At 40.1% G+C, this 12,684-nt stretch overlaps 1 protein-coding gene across 8 annotated transcripts in view; it reads left to right on the top strand.

Annotated features, from left to right (window-relative positions):
• FHOD3 (formin homology 2 domain containing 3) overlaps nt 1–12,684 on the top strand; it is a 400,221-nt gene that overhangs the window by 292,813 nt on the left and 94,724 nt on the right. For 4 of the 8 annotated variants that reach the window (XR_010069969.1, XM_063326254.1, XM_063326253.1 and 1 more), the window contains 3 exons: nt 4,314–4,415; nt 6,732–7,109; nt 10,611–10,736. Coding sequence is in view for 7 of the 8 variants with exons in the window: in XM_063326254.1 (XP_063182324.1) it covers nt 4,314–4,415; nt 6,732–7,109; nt 10,611–10,736 (606 nt within the window). In the remaining variant the exon portion in view is untranslated. The remainder of the gene's footprint in view (nt 1–4,313; nt 4,416–6,731; nt 7,110–10,610; nt 10,737–12,684) is intronic. The other 4 variants (XM_063326257.1, XM_063326258.1, XM_063326259.1 and 1 more) reach the window with 2 other exon arrangements.

The following is a 12,684-nucleotide window of genomic DNA, read 5'->3' on the forward strand; positions in this document are numbered from 1 at the left end:
CCAGATGAATGCACAAATACGCTGTTCTGTTGGAGCATCCGTCTGACGTTCTTAGCTTTACAAGAATGTCGTCTGTCTGTAGTTGGTGTTTTCCTGTTTCAATAAATAGTCAAGTGGAATTTTTCCTTTTCTACCTTTTGGGAAAGATTTAGGTAGCAGGTACTACCTGTTTTCATGGACAGAATATTTGTTCTTTAAAACAATACTGAGAAACAACTGCCACTATTGCTTGGGTGGAAAGCAGGCGCACTTGATTCCTGCTTGTGAGCTTACCCCTCTCCTCTGATCTGAATCTGATCGACTTCCTGGGGATGGTCCAGGGGTCTGAAACTGTGAGTTTAGTTTCTGAAAGAGGACTTTGCAAGCATTGAGCGTCTCTCCTAAGCGTGCCCTTAGTTGCATTGTGTAAATTTCCCTTGACCGGATGGCTCCCCCAGGTTGGGGAGCGTGCCCACCTCCGCACACAACACTGGTCATCTCTACAGCCGACACAGGCAGAGTCAGCTCCTTCTTCTGGCCTTTCCAGCCAGTTGCCATGTACCTGCTGTCCTCCTAGAGTTAAATTTAGCGGAGGAAGAGACCTTTCCAATCAAAGCTTCTTCTAAGCTTTTGATCTGTAAGTCAAGGAGATTAGAGGAAAGAGTCCTTGGCCTGGTAGGAGAATCGTCTGGCTGGTATCCACTCTTGTGGAGCAGGCAGTGCTGTGGGCTACCAGCAGCCTTGGGAATGCCAGTCCACCAAGCCAGTTGCTCTAATGGGTGTGTAACACCTTGGTGTACTCTCTGAGCTCTGAGCGGATGGAGTGTGTGTACGATTTGCATATGCTCACTTCTTAGAGCCCACCCTGTTAATTCAGTTTTCTTTTTCATTATCCACAGTTCAGATATATGTGCAATAATCATTCAGAGATTGATTTCCAACAAAATATTCAGCTTGGAAACAGTACCCGTTAGGGATGTGTTAATGTCTGATTATAAACTGTAAAAACAAGTGTGCCACACAGGGTTGCTGTATATACATAGGTCTTTTGAAATACAATATTCTCAAATAATATACAAATTAAGGGGTCGTTACTCTTGATCTGCTCTTTTAGAGTACAGCAAGTCATAATATCTGAGAAGCGGGCTTTTGACTTTTTGCTTCCTAAAATGAAATTGCAGATAAACATCACAGCAGACAGAAGTATTTCCTTCATGTGACATTAATAGTTCGCAACCCGTCATGAAGGGGGACAGGGGCTAAACATTCCCTTCAGCTCCATGTAAGCCATATCACCTCCTGGTCTAAGTTCTCTTTCTCGTTGTAGACAGGAATGTGTTTACCTACAGACTGAACCCAAAACCTTACAGGTCCCAAACTGGTCTTTATGTGATAATGGGTTTCGGTCTAATAACCGACTTACAGATGAAATTAATTCCCTTTTCTATAACTTAGCCTTCAGCACATGGATGTATTGCACAGCTTACCTGAGAGAAGCATGTACGTAAAAAAATAAGGTCCTTTAAGCATAGCTATCTTACATATATTCTAAAGAGCTATTTCTCTTTTAATCATGTTTTTAAGTAAATGCTAGTGCTTATGGAAAATATGTCATTGATGGCTCTGGAAATTGATATATCACAGCTCCATTTCCTTTCAAATCAATGTGAGCTTATATGGACATTTTTATGTTAATTCTAAGAACTGCTTGGTTCTCAGGATTTTTTTTGCAGACAACTAGTCCTTCCAAGGTAAGGTGCAGTAATTTTTCTGTGAGGAAATGGTAATATATCTTAATTTTATGAAGGCTGTTATATGTGGGCTTAATTTAGGGTGTTTTCATATTTATAATTAAGCTAGTTGTACGGGAATTCAGTTTTCCCAATAATGGGTTAGAATGCTGCTTTGCAGAGCAGGAAGAAGTTCAGACGACTGTATTTTAATTGATTACTGCTCACCTGTAGTATTTAACATATGGTTCACTTGAAAAATGTACACTTTCTACATGGAAGCTCAGCATTTTCAGAAATGTGTGCCTAAAATTAGAATCACAAGTCCTTCTTTAATTCTAAACTTTGCGTGGCCCTAGGGAAATAGGCTGTAGGGCAAAAGTAGTTTCAGGCCTCTGAGTACTAATTAAATATCCTCTTCTGATAAATACTGATTGCAAAAACTCTGAATAGTGGGGAAGGGAACAGCTTTCACTCCTGGTAAAGACTTGGTATCATGGCTTTAAGCAGTAGGTTCAGGGTTATTAACACAAGGTGTAAGGACAAAGGTGTAAAAACACAAGGTGACGAGATCTCAAGGAAAAGGCAGGATGTGTTGCTCACCTGGCACATGATAGTTTAGGGGCCTGATGATGCTGTGCTAAGAAGTGATCCTTAACCATGAGCTAACGCTCTCGGTTCTGGATGCTTTTTTCTTCTCGCCTTCTCTTTCCATTCAGTGCAAATATAACTCCGGTTGTTCCCAGTTCAACCAGTATTGTGTAAACTCTTGTCCTTGCTACCATGCACTCATGTGAACAAATAAACTCTCAAAGAACCCTTTCAAATTTATGAGATCTGCCGTATCCAATGCGTATTTCAGTTACGATTTTGCACATTTCAAGACAGTCGAGGAGAGCAAGGAATTTGATGTCATCAATCTGGAGCTTAAAACATAGTAATAACAAGGCTGTACTTGTTCGTGTTAGCAATAGCTGTGCTATCAGCATTATAGGATGCGTTGTACTCCTATCAGAGAAGAACTGTGATTTCACAGAGCTTCATGAGGTATTTCCCAAATGTGGTTGCTGTATGACTGGCAGATGTAGACATTTGCCCTTCACAGGAGATAACGGCAAAGCTAGTATTGAGCTGCTTGCTGGTAAGAAGGGATGATACGAGTGCTTCCTGGCCAACTGATTCTTTTTTTTTTGGGGGGGGGGGGGGAGGGGGAGGAGGAATGTTGTATACCAATGTATACATGTGGGTGGAAGTTGAGAGGTATCTCCATAGGGGATATATATGTTTGTGGAGAATACAAGGAGATGGAGAGATGACAACTGAGATGGTTATGTCACTATGATACCTTTAGGAATGGTTGAAAGTGTCTACCTTATAGATGTTTGCCAGAGTATTGGAAAAGTTCCAGGTGCTGCCCATTTCCTGATTATTCTATAACTAACTCCATACAAATGCAAAAAAAATTTGGATTGACCCTTTGCGTTGCACTCGATGAGTTCATGATCTCACATTGTAAATATTCATTGTTCTTATGACATGGAAACTAATTCTAAATGGAAAAAAATGCACAGAGCATCCCTTCAGAATTAGAGAAAAGAAAACCAGCTTTTAGGAAAATACAAGGAATATGAGCGTCTTACAAGCTTTATTACTGTTTGTATGTTTTACTTTTTGCATGGAACATAACCTGATGGTATTCATCATTAAATCAAGTGGAGAACTGGATCAACTGCAAATGCAAAAGAAGTCCAAAGAGAGAGTATTTTCTAAATCTTCCACAAGTCTGTGTGTTTGGGGAGGAAGGGCATAAATGAGAGCAAGAGGAGACCGACGATGTAGCCTTTTTTGTTTTGTTTAGTATAGTTTTCTTTTTTACTTATGTGGTTTGTAGGTTATGGAGGCTTTATGCGTGACTTACAGTCCTCCTCTGCCAGAATTACTGCTGAACCGAAGCCTGCTTTGACCATACTAATGACTCTTTACTGAAAAAATTCATGTACTGGCATCCAATAACTTAAATATTGCTATTTGCAAATAGTCCTGAACTGATTTGGTCTCTCTGTTATTTCTAACTTAATGGTTCACCCTGTTCTGTTTTCCAGTTGAGCTATCGCCTGCTTAACAGGAATGTTTTATTTGTGTTAATTTAGAAAGCATGATGTCCAGTGCCAGCTGTCCCATGCCAGCACAGCGTGTACTGTCCTTTAAGCCAAACCGGCACAGCTCAATGACTAACGAGTTGAACATCGGTATTGTCATGAATGCTTTCCATTAATGCCTCTGCAGGTAGGGCAGCAGCAAGTGGAAAGCCAAGCTTGAGGAAACAAAAAATGCGTCTTCAGGGTCTTAAAAATCAATAGTAAAAAATCTAAACAGGGGAGAGTATAAAATTTTTGTATTGGTAGCTACCCTTGCACTCTCACATACTTAGTGGGAAGGTTTAGGTGGCTGATTGTCTAGTGCCATAACTTCCCCCTCCCCTCAAGTGTTTTCCTTCCATTTCTAACTTCATTGCATTTCTTTTTCTGGCGACTCACATTGTTTTCTCTTCCACCTTCTCTCTTTCCATTCCACTGCATGCCTCTTTCCTTGGTCTGACCTCAGAGAGGATGAAGAGTATGAAGAGGAAGAAGAAGAACAGCCAGTCACAGAGCCCAATACTGAGGATGAGGGGGAGGAAGAGACCAGTAGGCAGGTCAAAGCCAGGTACCAGGATTTGGCATTGTCCCTCAACCTCAGCCTCTGGCATGAACTCACCAGCACAGTGTGCAGCAGCATCTGCCTTTTCACTCGCGTTCCTAGATCACCTGTTAAAGCCACCCCCCAAGGAAATCTTTTTGCATTTAAAAGCTTAGCTTTGTCAGGATGTGTGTGTTAACAGAAACAATTTAATTATATAGGCTCAATGCACTAAGAACTGTCTGCGCTCACTGCCTTTGTAGAAAATGAGTGACGCTCACAAATCTTGAAAGATTTAGCATAAAGCATAACTTCTAGGCATGGCTTAAGTTTATCTTTTTAGTCAAGGCAATGGTGAAATGTTGCAGTGCTTCCCTGAGTTAGGATGTTCCTTGGTTTCTTAGGTCTTCATCCATATTTTCATGATACAACCTTATTAGCAATATCTGTCACTATGAAAAAGGTCAACATTTTTTGAATGCTGCCTATGGTTTCTATCAATTTTGTTCATGTTTTAATAGGAAAGAACTACTTAGAGGCAAAATTGATAGACATATACCATCTTACACATACCTGCCCCTCTGTGTATATATGGATATAAACAAACCACCTATCAAAACAATATTCTCATGTAAAATTTTCCACTTATTTCTGGGGGATATATGGATTTGGCATCTGGCAACTTTATCCTAATAAATGGGAAGAAAGAAAATACGTTCTTTCTTCCAGACAGCCATTTGATTTAGGTTAAATTGTTTGGCTTTGCAACACGGCAAATGAGATTGGATTTTTTTTTTTAAATAAACCACATTCATGCAGACGCTATACAGCACGGAAGGAAGAAAGGAAACTGTTTAATGTGCAAATTCCAAAGAAAATACTGTACTGTTGTTATTAATATCTTCCAGTCTGCAAATCTTGCCAATGGCTGCCTGAAATTTCAAAATTAAGTGATAATTTCCTCAAATCCAATTCTTGAAAGTCAAAACTAAGGCACAAGTTATTAGTAAATTGCATGAATATACTAAAATACTGTTAAAAAAAACAACAACCAAACAAGAAAGAGCCATGTGCAGGGCATGATGTGCTTTTAGGTCATCGGTCTTTTAAAATAATAGTCACTTTGAGATAACTGATTGATATTCCCATGGCATTTCTCAATACCCCCTTTCACTGTCACAATAGCATTACAACAGTGATCTGTACCCTGGCTGTTTGTGCTAGATGCTGTCAGGACGGCTAGGACTAGCCTAGCTTCAGGGACTGCCATCATGCCCAGCTGGTGCAATAGATGAAAGTTTCCAGATTGCCCATTGTGCTTCTGCTGTGAGAACGATTACCTGGTATATACCCGATGATTAACTTCATGGTATCCTAACATATATAACACATATTACATTTTTGTTGCATACTCTGTGCCAAACCCACACTCCTCAGATGAGGGCCATGCCTTGCATGCCTGTAGGTGGATTGCAGAGGTCGTCTCAGGAGAAGGAAATCAGCCACGGGCTGAATGATCCAGCCCAAAGCCCACGCACAGTGTTTATGCTGGAGATACCAGTGAAAACAGATACCCCAGAGTGCAGATCCCATGGCTTTTCACCTGCCTTGCTGCTTCTGTCACTCACCAACACCTGCCTTCACTAGAGTAAAGCAGATGGGTTTTCTCTTGCACTCAGTGCAACTCTGAAAGTCTGTATCTGAAACCAACATGGGATGCTGACACTCAGAGAAATTAGTGCCTTCACACCTAGACAAATGGTCTGGTAAGGCATTAATTTTGAAATCATTCTCAAGCTTAATTTTGGCAGAACAGTGCTGATTGAGTATTTTTTATTTTCATCTCTGGTGGATGAGTGTGTTTAGTAAAAATATCAGAACACCGGGGAGGATGATCATCAGATATCTGGCCTTCAAGAGGCAGTCATGCAGATTGTATCTTGAAGCATCTATATCTGTGGACCATGTCATCCGACAATTTGATACCGCTTTGTGCTTACAACCTAACTTGAAACACTTGAAAATGGTTCAGAAAATGGTTGTGAAAAGGTTCATTAAAATTAGTTCTGAAGCCTGTGGGCTTTCCTTTAAGCGGAGTCACTTTCATTCCTCAGTATTCGCAACCCCCAGAAGAATCCCACCGGGATACAAAGATGTGGGTTTCCTTACTTTAAAAAAAAAAAAAAAAAAAAAGATAATGATTGTCTGCATTTGCGAAGTTTTCGTTTGTCCGACTCTCCTAGACTGTATTCTCTTTCCTCCAAGTGGTATGATCTATTGATCTCTCTTTTCCCTGTTTTTCTCTCCTTCCCTTCCCTTTCTCATGATGTTTTCCTCCTACAGTGGGGTCCCATGTGCTCGGGAGGCTGTGAATGAAAACCTTTCACAGTGTTCTGATTCTTCAGCCGTCTCCAGTGCCATTTCTCCAGCTGAGAGGCCTCTCTCCTGCTCTAGAGCAAAAAGCTCTTCTAGCAGCTCCTCTTCTGTGCCTGATTCATCTGTCTCTCATCATAACTCTGTCCTTTCGTCACCATCTTCACCTGCGGCAGCATTGCTGAGCTCTTCCCAAAATTCATCATCATCCATTACTCCAAAGGCATCTCCAACGGTGGAGAAATTACCTTATGTACCACATACTCCTTTTCACCTCTTCTCCTACGACTTTGAAGAGTCTCCAGCATCTGTGAAAGAAAAGGAAGCAGAGGTGATGAGGGAAAACAGGTAGATTTTATACAGCTGACAATGTTTAGATAAATGAATAACACCTTTCAAGAGTTTTATAGTGGTAATGATGCACTTTCTGTGTTGTATTATTTCCAGAACATACTGGATTAGTTTTAGTCCTGTAAGCCTGTATTTTGAATTGATTAATATTCTCCCTTTGCCTTTGTTGCCTTCATTTCATCTTACTCCTCTTCAAGGTCTATAGTTAATAAGTGTCCTGGCTTCCTCTATACAGCAGTAGATGAATAACCTGTGATTTGGGAGATCACAGATAAGAGCACCATTTTGCTCTCATTAACAACAATGTAATTTGCAGACATGATTTCATGAAAATTAATGGAGCTCTTCGGCTATAAAACCAAGGGAGATCAGATCAGCACTTGGAATTCAGGGGCGAAATCCTGGCTTCAAAGACTGAATGGACAAATCCTGAATTTGCTATTAGATTACAGTGCATATCCCTGTCATGTGCAATTTCAACTCGTGCTTGTAATAAGAGAAGTAGATTAAACCCTATAAAGAGAATATAGCAGTCAGACAGTTTTCCCTCCACAACATCTGGTCAGTTAAGTTCCTCCTCATGCATTTCTCTTAGTTTTTAATTTTAATTTTTAATTTCCCCTTCCCACCCATTTTAAAAAACCCAAAAGAAATTGCTTTGTCTCAATCGATTTTCAAGTAAAACAGGTTGACAGTAGGTAGCACTGAAAACAGTGCTAGAGAATCACCTTTAAAAGAAGTTGATGATTTTTAGCCGTCTCTCCCAATGATCAGTGTTGTTTGAACTAGGTGCTGAAAATGTGCACATATATTGTGAGCCTATTTATTTCTTCCTTTCTCCAGCAGTCCTTCTGAATTGCTGCATGTGAACAAATATTTTGATTCCTTTGATCCTTTTAATTTTCAGTCTTCCTCTTCTAATAGGTGGGTGGTTTTTGTTGGTTTTTAGTTTTGCTGAAAAGCCTGTAAATCCAAGTAGCTGTTGAGAAGAGACTTAGATCACGTGTCTTTCCTTACCTGCAGCTTGAACGCTGGGATTCCTCTGAATTTACATTTTCCTGCATAGGTGCAATTTTCCCTTAGGCCTCTCACACTTATTTATTGCTTTCTCATTACTGCTGCTGTTAGAGTTATACCTTTTAGAGATTAGATTCCTAAGTACCTCCTGTTTCTACAATATTTAGTATTTCTGCAGTGATTTTTTTTTTTTCTTCTGACCATCCTTCTGCTTCTAGTAACCACACAGGATCAAGGTATGGTGTGGGGAAGGATTGTGCTGGGTTTATTTGGAGAAAAAGGAGGGCAAAGCTTGCACAATTTGAGCAATAATGTGTTCATAAAAGAGGTAAATGTCTGGGATTTCTTCAGAGTGAAGACTTCTGGGACAAGGCCATTGCATCTGCGGTGGTGTATGAGACTAGAAGGGAAAATGGATTGTGTACAGGAATGCAGACTTACCCTGGTGTGCTGGTTTTGCCTTGCTACTCTTCCAGCATCTCTGTCTCCCTCTAAATTTCATATACAGGGATGCCGTGTCCAGCCCAGTACCTCTGACTTTGATTTTGTTAATACTTGTAGGTCTGAGTCCATAGAAGGTGTGTTCTCTCCATTTTTATGAGAGTTACTGATTGATTGAAATTCCTTGGTCTGAAAAAGGATATGTGCTGTGTCAGCTTTTTCATGGGGCAGAGGAGAAAAAAACAAACGTAACGGTTGATAAGGTCTCCTTTCAATTGAGTGAAATGGAAATGGAGGCTTCTGTTAGTGTCAGGAACATACCAAATAAACTCTGAGTTGTTCTCAGAACAACAGAGTTTTCTCATGGCTCACTCAGTACCAGCACAGGCAGAACATTTTCTGAGCTGAGCGTGCCGCAGAGAAGACCCGTGCCAGGTCTGTGCTGCCAGGGAAGCCCTCCACTGCCCAGCTACGCAGCCCTCCACCGGGCCACCATCTCCAGTTTCTAGTTAGTTTTCTTCTAGGGCAGGAATGCCAGGAAGGCAATTATTTCCCATTCAGCAAAATTCCTTTTGTAGCTCAGAAACATGCATGTTAGCATTTTTTTTCCCAAAATTATTCCCCTGTTCCTGGGCACTCAGCATGGTGTCTCAAAAACAGATGGTGGTGGTGGGCTGTTTTCTAAAACATAAACCTGGAATTGTTGCCAAAGGGGGCATGTTCTCTAAAGCATGATCTCTTCCATTATAAAAACCCCTAACTGAAATCTATTCTGATTTTAACATGGGCTTTGGCAGGCAGCAATGCCGTTGTACCCTAAGGAATGAAGCTTGAAACTCTGAATGAAATTTTGCATGACTAGATGAGTGTGCTAAATGGAGCTGAAGGAAACCAACCCGCCTTTTCAAACAAAATTGCTGAGTGAAATTACTGAGCGCTGATGTGTGTGGGAGAAGAAGCAGCAAAGAAAAGATGCGGTGAAGGAGGATATATTATATCTGATGAATTATAAGGAGAAAAATGACATTGCCCTTTTTCCTGAACTGAATTTTGTCCTTTGGATGAGTTGGCCTTGTGGAATACTTCACCTACAGAGAGCATCATACGCTTTCCACGTGGGAAAATGGTATCATCTGTGAACAGAAATGTTAACATTTTTCCAAATTGGGAATTTCTCCTTGGCATGCTGTTTAAATACAATGGTTGAAAGGTACAACAGAGCAACACAACTGCCTCTTCTGTTCAGTACAGGAGCCAGGATGAAAACATTGATACAAGGGACTCTGGGGAGGTGGCTGTTCCAGGAGTCCTGGAAACAATTTCTCTTTGATCAGCAAGCTCACATTGAAGTCAAGCAGGTTTGGGGTTTTTTTAATGGAGGGAATGGCTGGTAGAAATTCCTAAAGCCATGCTTCCGGAGACATGTCTTTTTAACCATGGTGATGATTTTTTACAGACATTGTAATAAATGGCACATAAGTTATGACTTACGTTGGGGGAGAGGAAAGAAAATACTGCCTGCTTTAATTCAAAAGAATGTGGATGCTTTTCATTTATAATGCAAACATTTGCAAATCATGGATGTCCATGTTCAGATGATGTCTTGGGAGTGCTGCTGTTTTCCTTAATTTCACTAGATATGAATACTGCTGACTTGGACTGGTTTGGTCTCTTTTCTAATGACTAGTCATCAGCTCCCAAACCAGCTAGTAAATTTGAGTAACTGAGTGGTAATTTAATTATTCCCACTCCGAGATGTCACTTGGGAGCACTATTCTAAGCTGTCATTATTTTCCATACCAATAGCTCACTATTTGAATCAAGTATGCCCATGACATGATTGATATTAAAATGAGATGGTAGGTAACGTATTTTGAAGCTGGGATTAGAGCAATATTTTTAGAAGGTAGATGTTTGAGAAGTTCTGGAGTATAGGATCACTGCCACCCCCTAAACAAGAGGATTTTCTGTTGCATGCCTGCTTACTGATGGTTTCTTTCTGTCTCTCCCTTTCTTCTCCTTCCCCTCCCATTGCTTCAGATACAATAGCTATGGCAGCAGCTCCTACTCTTCTCCACGACCTTACGCTGGTGTGAGTGCCCCTGCAACACCCACTTCTCGTTATGGGACAGCACTCTCGCCACCTCAAGAGGCCAAATCTGACAGGTTTGTAAATTAATCAGTGTTTTGACAACAGTTCCTTTATAGACAGTGTGAGCTGTTCTGAATGGATATTGGAAATATCTTGTAGCCAGATCTTTTCTAACGTTGGAAAGAGAACATACAAAAGTCTAGACGTGTTCATTTCCCACTCATTTGTAAGCCTTTTTCTGACTTGGTTTTAAAGGCTGGATGTATTTCCGTCCTACTTCTTCCACTTAAACGGATAAAATAGAGTTGCGTCACATGTATACTGTTCTAAGTATTAAAGGGTAAATTAAAGAACATTTTATTTCTTGCCGTTTTTTAAAATAAATTCAGACCTCTCTTTTCACTTCTATCATCTTAAATCAACTATAAAATCTTGGAAATGTGCTTAGCTCAGAATTTCCTAGGCAATAATTTTTTGTCCTTCCTTGAAAATACTTGATATATCTCATTGTATTTCATCAAGGGCAAAATCTTTCTTGCTGTAGATAAAGCAAACTCATACTGACGTACCAGTTATCATCTCACTTAAAAAAAAAAAAAAAAAACAACAACAAAAAAACCACACCACCAACAAAAAAGCAGTATTTTGACCAATCAAAATACTCTTTTGAATTATGAATTATTATGTAACTAGAGCAAGAAAAATGATAGGAAAATGTTATGGATACATGAAAGAAGTTCTTGGCAAACGATTTGGACCACCAGAAATTAACTGACTGTTACAACCATAAAGTAAATGTCAGCTTCAAAGGATGTCATGCTGAGTTTAAGGTGCAAAGGTAAAAGTTTTAAATTAATTTAATTAAATAATTCAATATAATAATTTAATTAAATAATTTTCAATTAGGCCAGATAGGCTTTGGATTGTTTGTTGCCAGATTGATCTCTAATTCGTAAAATTCCCTCTCCCACCTTTTTCGAACTGAATGATTTTTCAGGATCCTTTGGCTATATTCCAATTAATTTTTATTAATGATTTTTTTAATTATTTCTATATGCATATAGAAATACATATATGGGGTTTTGTGTGTGTATGTACATATGTTTGAACCTACCTAGTGCCTCACATCCTTTCCAGTCTATTACTCAGAATGGTTCAAGTTAGGTTCTTCCAGCATGCATGCATTTCTAGCCATCAGGTATTGATTTAATCCTTTTTTTCAAGTGAGTAATTACATTAAGTTTATCTTTGGAGAAAGGCATCGTTTTTCATTTGCTCATCTTCCTAGAGTAACTTGCCTCGATTTGTCTTTCCTGATCTGAATTAAATTATTGCTGAGTGAAACCATAATAAAAAAGCTCTCAACTGGCATTTTCACCCCCTTTTACCTCAGCAAAATAGATGCAAGATAAGCAAGAATTAAAGGTATCCCACTGCTTTTGAAGTTTCAGCTTTCTAAGCCCCTGCTGTTGTAAGCTTCTGATTGCTACTGCAGCGAAGAAACCCCAAAGTGGTCAAACGCTGAGATGGCTGAAGATGGCTGGGCCTGTCCTGCAAGGGGTTGATCACGCTGGCCCTGCTCCAGTGGAGGAAGTGAGCTTCCACTGCAGCGTGCAAGTGCGTTGCTGGTTCGGAGCCAAAATGCCTTGGCCCCACAGGACGAGGCTGTAAAATTCACAGATTCATGGAGAGTCAGGCCAGAGGGGAGCTCTTCTGATCATCTGTTGTGACCTGTAATGGGTCTCACAGAAGCTAAATGAAAGCCCCCTGTACCTTCACGTGTTTTCAAGTGGCTGCACATGTGTTCTGCTGGAAAACATTCCAGTATTTATCGTCACTGCTAGGAAAATATTTCATATTTTGAGGCCAGTTTGTCCAGCAGCATCTTCCAGCCATTACACCTCATTCTGCTTTTCTCTGGGAAACTGGAAAGTGCTCTGCCTTCAGCTATGAGATTTCTCTTACATGTTTTAAGTGTCTGAACACAATGCTTGGAGCTGCATCTCTGTCTTTCCTTCACGT

The sequence above is a fragment of the Chroicocephalus ridibundus genome, chromosome 2 (assembly GCF_963924245.1).
Source record: "Chroicocephalus ridibundus chromosome 2, bChrRid1.1, whole genome shotgun sequence".
NCBI classification, from domain to species: Eukaryota; Metazoa; Chordata; class Aves; order Charadriiformes; family Laridae; genus Chroicocephalus; species Chroicocephalus ridibundus.